Source organism: Aptenodytes forsteri, unplaced genomic scaffold (genome assembly GCF_000699145.1).
Source record: "Aptenodytes forsteri isolate BGI_AS27 unplaced genomic scaffold, ASM69914v1 Scaffold137, whole genome shotgun sequence".
Lineage (NCBI taxonomy): Eukaryota > Metazoa > Chordata > Aves > Sphenisciformes > Spheniscidae > Aptenodytes > Aptenodytes forsteri.
Window position 1 is genome coordinate 2195081 of NW_008796221.1, and position 9770 is coordinate 2204850.

Here is a 9770-nt window from a genome sequence, read left to right on the forward strand (position 1 = left end):
GTAGTATAATATCTTAATGGACTATAACGGATATTCTTTGGAGTTTGTATTTTATTGGAAATGTCAAAATTTTGACTACTTTTTTTTGAACCAGAACAATTCATTCTCCTTCAAGAATACTAAAAAATGTATGGAATAAAAATTCCCATTTCCATGTAGCTCAAATTCAGGCTCCTGGTTCTGAAAGGTCTCTACTCAGTGTGATCCACAACATACATATGTCTGACAAACAACTTTTGTTAAAAAATATTCTTTGGTTTTGAAATTTTTTATTTCAAATACCAGACCTTGATGTTCTAAAATACTGCTTCTTTCACATTCTCTGAATGCAGGTTTTGTTGCATCGCATGAGGGTCTTGCTAGTAGACGTGACATGACAGGCACAAGAATCATTTCTTCTGTCTGTGGAAAGCGGTTTTCATTAGTTGTGTTCAGCATTCAATTCATTTGTAGGAAAAGTGGGTTAATTTAAATGAGGCATATTTCCTGAAGTTCAAGATACAAAATCAAACTACACTGCTATTTGGAAACACAAGAAATTCCCATGATTTCTCTCTTTCTCTCTTTATATAATATTAATCTTTGTAAAAATGTTTATGTAAAATGTCATTTTTTTTTTCATTTCTAAGTAGATGAAAGCTGTGTGTAAATCCCCAAAGATAATAGGATTCAATTAAAAATTATAAAATGCACACAACACACAGAAATTTGCAAAAAAAGTTCTGTGCTGACAAAAAAACCCAGGCTTTTTTAAAAGTAGGGTTGCCTCTTTTTCTGCAGGAAAGGTGTGATACATCCCATACTAGAAGCACAAGAAAAATAAAACCAAAAAACACCCATTGGCACTGATTTAGTGGAATCATTTAAGTGTTTATTTTCTTTCCTCCAGTTGACTGACCTGTTGATGGATGCACCCTGATTGTCTACATGGCATTATTAAAGTAACTCTTATCTTTCTTTCCCCCTTGCCTCCCCATCAGGTCTTTTTAATCAGTTGATGACTCTCCTTGTAGCCTCTAGCATTTAGACAGCAAGCAAACAGCAAGTATTCCCCCTTTGATGTGAAAATGCTTTCTAGCTTTCGGACTGTTTGCAAAGTGTAGTAAGTGCTACTGTTTGGCGAGTGTCAGATACTCACGCTGCATCATGCGTCTGCCTAATTTTACCCTTTGTGAGGGTCAGCATCCGCAGCAGATCTCTGCAGAGTAGATTTCTGTAATTTCCATCTTGCTTGCCTCTGTCGATTGAAAAAGAATAGATTTATCCTGCAGCTGACTCCTCAATTTTATAATTTTCTGTTTGAAGAAAGATTCAAAGGCTTGCTTTTCTGCTAAATACAACGCCATCTTTCTTCTGGGTGACTTGACCATCAGTCTTTAATTCATAAGCCATTAAGCATGAACTAACCCCTCGTCTCTGCATTCTAGGTTTGCAACCAGGGAGAGGAATGCTCTCCTCCTCTACAACGGGCGTTTTAACGAGAAGCACGACTTCATTGCCTTGGAGATTATCGAGGAGCAGATCCAGCTCACGTTCTCTGCAGGTGAGGTGTCGCTCGAGTCGAGCGTTTCTGCTTGCAGTCAGGAGATCTTCTCAACCCATTTGGAAACACATTAAATGATTTTATACAGCTATTTTCTGCCTTGTTAATTGAGTAACCTGCTGACGTTGTACAGTGAACAACTGATGCCAGGCATTGCAAAGTACTCCAGATTGTAGCGGTTTGTGCTGGTAACGCTCGCTGTCGTAGGCAGGAGCTTGTCAACATATCAGTTATAAAAGCCAGAGTTTATGACTACTATAAAAGATTGGCACTAGCCTGAAAGTTGGCCTCCAAGCCAATGTTTGCTTAAATGAGACTTCATTTTATCACGCTGTGATAAACGACATGTGTTTATGCATTTTTACACTACGCCATCAGTGAAACTAGGTGCATAAATGTTATCTAAAAAATGCACAGAAGCCAAAGGAAAAGCTAGCAGACAAGTGAAAACTACCTGCCATTCATTAGAGATTGGTGAGGAGCAACGCTGTCCCTGGAATCCACTGCTGCACAGTAGAAGCATGTCCCCTTGGAAGAAGCTGTAACCCACAACGCATTTAGAACTAAGCTGCCCGCTCATTGCTACGGTGGGCTAGGAAACAAGAAAGGGAGGCTTTGGCGTTCGCTTGCTTTCTGTGCTAGGACAAAGCCGGTGTCATTTGGTGCTTGTGGGAGCAGAGAGAGGGGAAGGCAAGTGAAGCTCAGGCTGGCACGTATCCCTGCCACCATGGCCTTCTCCCAGAGGAGAGGTTTCCTCCAGAAAATCTGCCCCGGCAGTGGCAAAGCTCTTCCTGACAAAAGTGTGATCAGAACAAACCCTGACCATTCCAGCCTCAGCAGAGGAGTGTTTCCCCAGTTAAAAAAGCCGAAGTTTCATCCAAAAACTCATGCCCAGCTGTGCTAATTTCCGTGACAGGGGTAGCAGGTGAAACTGTTAGCACGCAGCTGTACAGTGTGGTTGAAGCCACCAGGAATCACCCCCTGGACTTCAGCAGGCTTGCTGAGGTTCTTGGTGGACCTCTTGGTGGACCACTTGCGTTCCTGCTTCAGCGCAGGAGCTGGGTGGGAAGGCTTTGGTGGCTTTACTAAATCTCAGCAGGGAAGACAGCCTCTAGTTGTCACAGGTTTAGGGGATGTTTTCCATCCGGACAAAAACAAATATCTGGGAAGGGCTGTTGTCATGTAGGTCAAGTGGGGTTACATGTAGGTCAAGTGAGATGTTTGTACCTCTGTACTGGGCACGAAACTCGGGAACTAATCCTGTTATTTCCCGTTATCCATATTCAGGATAGACATGTGGGCTCTAGTCAACTCTTATTTTATTTTTTGTGGAGTGAGACATTGCAAGCAGTAAAGCAGTAGAAGCAGAGGCACAACACACATTGGTGTTGCACACTCATCGCCAGTGATGGTCGCTGCCCTCAGACCCCATGGTAAATCCTATGTGACCCCATCGATTTACCAGCGATGCTTAACTGCATATCTGGGCCCTTTGGGTTGAAGATCTCTGGTTTCATTTTCCCTTTATTACCTCGAAGTTGTCCAAATTAGATTTTAAGGTAGGCTTTTGAATGGATTAGCGTAATGAAATAACATGCTGCAGTCGGAGAGATGTGCTTTCTTCTGTAGCTCTGCTCCGCCTGTCTAAACTTGAATCAAATTTCTCAGAAGGCACCCTGAGGATGAATGAGAAAAAAAAAAAATTCTGCCTGCACTTATATGCATTTAAATGTGGATGAACTCCTTTAAAATACATGAAACTAAATTTAGATTTGCACTACTGCACCTGAGAGCAGGTCTGGTCCTGTATATTACAAATGGTATTTTCTTTGGAAGGAGAATGGTTTATGTTTTATAGTTTTAAGTGGCTTTTAACGAACAGTACAAGTTTTGGACATCTGATCTGACTATTTTACCTGTCGCAACAACTTTTTCACAGAAAGCAAAGCAAAAGGATTGGAGACCGGGATCTTCCTTTTGCAGAAACTTGCTAGCTGAATAAAAAGCCCAAATTTTACCGCAGACTTTTTATCACTAAATGATAAAAAACATCACAGCAAGATGTCAAACATGCTAAGCTGAAATCTGTATTGTTTAAATAACAGAAGTATATAGGATGGGAGTTAAGGAGAGTAGGGGACACAGGAATAATACTTCGCACGGGTAAAGTATTTGTTGCAAATAGAGAGTAGAAAGTACATTTTAAGCTCAACAATACTGTGAACTTTGTTAGCTTACGGGAGGGAGTTATTTTTCCTGTGGTTTATTATGTAGAATTTTCCAACTGTTAAAAAAAAACAAAGAGAGAGGGGGAAAAAAAGTCGAAACCTAGCGATCCTTCCTCCGTGCCAGGCCTTTTATGTACTTTCAACATGAATGTTTATTTTGCTGCTACCTCAGAACAGATATGCCTGGTTACTGAGCTGGTTCTGCTGACTCAGACCTGACTTAAAAGCTTCAGCTTTCCAGTTGCAATGGCAAGGACTTGCTTTCAAATTTAAATACTGAAAGGCCGCCAATAATTTCATTAATCACTGGTAAAATTTTGCTGGGACCAAGGTTACCGTCCATGGGTTTTATACTAGAGTACTTTTGGATTTCACTTTCTCAGCTCTGATGAGGAGTAGGCTTCTCTTCCCTGACAAAATATCCTGGCACGATACTTATCATATTAAAAAAACCTTGAAGTGCTGCTTTTGGCAGACATGCAGAAAAATTCATGTACATTTTTTCCTCAGTTGACCACTTCAGCAATAGCTGTATCTGCTACCGCACTCTGCAGAAGCATAATAAAAAATAACATAATTCACCTGAATATGCCAGAAGCTATTTTTGTATTTGTGCACCAAAATAATTCCATGAAACTGGGGATATTTACTGTCTCGCAGGACAAAAACCCAAATTCCTCCGTAATGAAGTAAGACAGCTGCATCCTGTGCCCGATGAGGGTCTCTCTGTGTTTTGATTTAGTGCAGAGCAGAATTTGCAGTCATGTTGACTGATTTTTTTCCCTTCTGCCTGCCGTTGCAGGGGAGACAACCACTACGGTGGCACCCTTTGTTCCCGGAGGGGTCAGTGATGGGCAGTGGCACTCGGTCCAGGTGCAGTACTACAATAAGGTAAGACTAATTGTGTTGGTGATAAGCCTGTTATTTGTAAAGTAATAGAGGCGTGGGTCATCTAGCTCTGACCTGATGCGTGCGGGTGACCTGAATTTTATTTATTTAACCAGGCACATTGCTTACAGCTCTGCACAAATGATACTGGTCTTGCTCACCTTGCCTGGGACAAAAATTCCCTCTGAGGGCTTTTGAGTTTTGTCTCAGGAAGGCAAAATCAGACCTAGTATGTCCTTTTCAGCAGTACTACCAGGGAAACTTTCAGGTACTTGGAACTATTTTAGTTTTCAGTTCTTTAAACCCTCACAAGTGTCAGTGTATCTAAAACAACTGATTCACTGATTTGGATCTTTTTAAAGAATTGTGCAGTGCAGGAGCCTTCAGTGTAGTAACTACAAACCACCACTGTAGAATTTTCTGAAGCAAAGCAAAATTGTTCCCTATAACTGTCTTTTCTTGTGTAAAATGACCAGTTTAGCTGGCGCAAGCTTCTCTGGTTTGGAAAATTTGGTTATTAAATGGTTGACGCTTTTCCGTAATAAAGGGCTATCTTACTAAATCATTTTTTTTGTCTGCTATATAAAAAGATACGCAAGAGAAATGCAAAAAGCGTCGTTGCGCGCAGTCCATGGCACCCCGAGGTGGGCTCCGGGGTCCCTGTCCCACAGCTGCGCCCTTGGTAGCTGTCAGGAGCGGGTTCACTTTGACTGAACCAAAGGCGGGGGGCTTTGTGCAAACCAGCCATTTTGTGATGAACCAAAAAGCGGGCTTTTAGGGTGTACGGTGTCACTGTTTACAGATACATGTCAGAGCTCTTCTATAATCTATAACAAAAATTAGAGAATTCGTTTAGTTACTGAGAAGCATTCCTTTTAAGTCTGACATGATAGCATTATGGGGGATCGCGTAAGGAAATAGAGGAGCATTGTTGGCTGTTAAAAAGGAAACAGGATACTGGTGTAGGAAGCTGAATGGAAGATGAAGGATTAATATGATCAGCAAGTTCTTTATTTCCCAGCGCTGCATCCTTTCATCACAGTTTGTGTGGCAGTTTGAATGGGAGGATTAAAATTTTCTTTGGACTCCTAGATAGGGTCTCCTAGCCTAAGGATATTTTATTGAGGAAATAAAACCCTTTTTTATTAGTTATTTTACATTTAAAAAAATTTAAAACTTACTTTATAAGTTTTGTACTTAATATACTCTCTACTATCCAGAGCACAGATAAATAGAAGTGAAACTTGATGTATCGCCAGGCATGCATCTGTGGACACTGCGAGGCTCTTCCTTACAAACTGCAACATGCCATGTTTCCATAGTCTGTGTATTTCTTAGCGTATCACTTTAGCAGAGTAAACGGCACTTGCTGAGGCAGCGGAGGGACACTCCAGCTTTCAAGCTCCTCGGTGGATGAGGAGGGGAGGGCACAGCCATGGAGACGGCCACTGGCGACGCGCCCCAGCAAGGACCCAGCCGCTGGAGCGGCTTGCTGAAGTGCTACTGAGCAGATAAGGGGCCCGGGCAGCCCCAGGACGCTCTTTAAAAGGCAAAGAGATCTGACACGGATGTTAAAAATAAACCCTGGGTTCATTTTCAGGACTTGCTGCTGTTTGAGCAGACTGGTAGGTGGGCCATATTAGCAGCTGGTGTTTTCCTGTCGTTAACACGTGCGCCCTGTCATCATTTTCTTCTTCTGCCCCAGTTTTTCAAAGGGGAACGAGCCAGTCCCCGCTGCACAGGAGGAAACTCATGGGAGAGGAGGAGAGCAGAGGGGCCGTGCCAGGAAACACCACTGAAATCATTGCCTTTGCACTCGCATGACGTAAAAGTGATGAAAAGCAGGGTCACTGTGGAGAGCAGCACTTTGCCCTTTGCTGTCCATGTTAGAGACCGAGGTCATCACCTTCCCCTTAGCAGTATTTATTCCAGAATGGTTAAATTTGGGCTGGCAGAGGGGAGCTCACAATATTGAGTAAAAGGCACAAGTAGGATATTGTAACCTGTATGTATTTAGTATGCCCTTAGGACTTTCCGGCATGTCTGAGAATTGCATATGTTGCACCAGCTCTCTGGCAGTGAAAGAAGGAGCAGGCGCTGCGGGACAGTGGCAGCCGGAGGCAGCTCTGCAGGTCTGCCCACCGGGCTGCCCGCCACGCCCTGCAGCAAGGTTAAGCCTTCGCCTCGGCTGGTATTTGTTTGTGAAGCAGTTCCTTGGCTACTTCATGTTTTAACAAAGCTGGAAGAAAAGTTCCTGTGAGGAGGTTGAAAAGACAGCGATAATTTAGGGATTTGGGTTGTGCCAAGGTAAATGGGATGCTGTGTCTAAACTTGACTCAGCTAAGATGTGTTTGAATAACAGAGTACCCAAAACTCATGAGTTTGCTTAAATTATGCACTCATGTTATTTTGCAGGTATTGCATCCTTCCGCTCTTTCCAAAATCCTTCCGTACAGTGTCAGGTCCTCGTCCTGTCACTACTTCAGCCCCTTTTCTCCGCTCAGACACCACACAGCCTCCCCAAGCAGGCACAGCTCCCCTGAGCCGGCTCTCTCCTCCCTGCCTCCAGCTCATGTTTGATCCCCACCTCCAGCCCCTTCTGGACTCCCCTCCCTCCCTCTGCCCTCCGGCTCACTCTGGCGTTTTGCAGCAGCACCCCATCCCTGGCTGCGGGGCCACAGGGGCTGCCTCCGCCAGCATCCCCACAGGGCTCCTTGCCCCTTCTTCTGTTCAGCTGCTTGCCCAGGGAGCTTCTGGTCTTTGCTCCTTTTCAGACATCTCTTCCCAATGCTGTCCACGGGAAATGAGTAACCTGTCGTCCCAGATACCCGTAGAGATCCATTTTATTCATTTGTCTGTGTCCCGCCTTAAAAAACCCTTAAAGAGGTGTTTATACCTGCTCTTTCTTATCCCTCACTCATGTTGAGTTTCATCTCCCTCCATCTGCCTTCTGCTCCATCAGCAGGTTTTCTTTATTTAATAGATATGATCACTTTTGCCTATCCATTCATCAGTCCCTTCCTGTGTTGCTTCTGTGCTTTTTTTGCACAGCAAAACCCATACAGACATTCCGAACTTGCCTTACTGTTCACACTCCTACAGCTAGGTGCTGCCAGGCTGCTCGTCCTGCTGCTGGGGTCATTACAGCTGTGCCTGTCCTCTTCCTACCCACCACTGTGTCCTCAGGCAGTGACAGGCTTCTTCGAGCTGGACCCTTTCCTCCTGTCTTGGAAATGTGAGATATGTTGTGGTGCAGGTTCAAATAAAAGGTGATTCAAAAATTTCCTGTTGTGCTTACAGCAAGTCTTTGGGGTCAGGTACTCTGTTACCTTCATCCTTCTTTCCCAGTTCCTTTTTTTGTTAAGCTTCTTTAGAGTATCTTTTTAAAAATTAAGCTGGAAACTGTTCAGGTTATTTCCCTCTTTCCGCATTTGTACAGTATCTAACAAGAAAAAAAAAGGGTTTGGTCTTCTTCGGAGCTTTCAGATAATGCTGTAATTCACATAAGGAGTATTAGATTTCGTCACAGCTGAGGGTTTTTTTTCATTTTTAGTTTTTGAGGAGAATGACTAACAGGCTTTGATACATAATCTGAATCACTTCAGTCCAAAGCAAATTTTCATAGATGAGTTTTCACAGCTCTGAAAGCTGTTCCTGCAATCTGAGTTGATTGTGGTCGGATACGAGCAAAGGTTGAGTGGTTTTTGGCACCTGCAGCTCTGTGGATGATGTTTGGCTGAGCATCACTGGAATTTGGACTCCAGGAGTGGGTGACCTGGATACTGGGGGCGACTCTGGTGAGAAATTTCTGCAGCAGCTATTTCCTTAACGCGGCACGCAGCTCTGCGGCATCCTGGTGATGCTGCCACCCTGCGCAAAGGCAGTTTGGTAATAACGGTAATGAAATAGGAAGTAAGCGTAGAAGTGACTCCTGTAAATTATTTTCTGTACTCAGCTCAGAAGCAATGTGCTTGGTAATATTTATTTTCAGTGTTGTTGAAAAATGTTGTTTTATAATTAACTCCTTATCATGAGGGTCCCCTGCCACTTAGGGACAAACACTGGAGCCTCACTGGCAAGAGGTGAGTCCAGAGCCGGCTTTGTGCCACCGTGTTTGCAGAGAAGCATCAAACCAGTTCTCTATCACCTCAAGTATTTGATGCTTTCTTACAAATCCTGGTATGTACAGGCGCTGTAAAACGCTGCACTAATGAAACAGATTGTATCAGAGGAGGAAGGGAAGCAATGTTGTTTCATTTACCGTGTAGTGATGGAAATGGATGCTTCCTCCCCTGGTAACAGTTGACACACTTGGCTTCAGTGAAAGTGCCTAAGGGAAGCACATGGATGTTGTACTAAGGAAGTGTTGGCTCTGTATTGAATTTCTGGAAGAGAAAACACCAAGGGGAAGGAATTAGTGGCTATAAGAGAGCAGAAGTGAACTAGGAGTGTTTTATAACCATTCTCTAATTTCAGTTATATATTAAAAGTCTTGTCAGCTACCCAGTAGCAAGGTATCAGTTTACCTGTTAGCAGTGTTACTTGCCATTATAGATGTTTGCTGACAGCGGGGGGAAGGCAGGGAGGAAAGCTACTCACTGACTTTGTTAGCTCAAACACATTACCTTCTGGGATCCTGATCTCGCAGCCATTAAAATCAATGGGAGGTATTAAGTTAAAGGTGACCTGCACGTGACCTGCTTTCTCAAGAGATATATCTTACAATCTTATTGCCATCATGGAGACGTGGTGGGATGGCTCCTATGATTGGAGTGTTGGGATGGAGGGATACAGGCTCTTTAGGAAGGACAGGCAGGGGAGATGAGGAGGGGGTGTCGCCCTCTATGCCAATGACCAGCTGGAGTGCATGGAGCTCTGCCTGGGGATGGATGAGGAGCCGACCGAGAGCTTATGGGTCAGGATTAAAGGGAGGGCAGGGACAGGTGACATTACGGTGGGGGTCTGCTACAGGCCACCCGACCAGGAAGACAGATTGGATGAGGCCCTCTATAGACAGATAGGAGCAGCCTCACGCTCACAAGCCCTGGTCCTCATGGGGGACTTCAACCACCCCGACATCTGTTGGAGGGACAACACGGCAGGGCATAAGC

General features: G+C 44.0%; 1 protein-coding gene across 1 annotated transcript in view; it reads left to right on the top strand.

Annotated features, from left to right (window-relative positions):
- Positions 1-9770, top strand: part of CELSR1 (cadherin EGF LAG seven-pass G-type receptor 1) — a 177351-nt gene that overhangs the window by 99518 nt on the left and 68063 nt on the right. Inside the window, exons 4-5 of the mRNA XM_019474584.1 lie at positions 1428-1543; positions 4574-4662. Coding sequence (XP_019330129.1) covers positions 1428-1543; positions 4574-4662 — 205 coding nt within the window. The remainder of the gene's footprint in view (positions 1-1427; positions 1544-4573; positions 4663-9770) is intronic.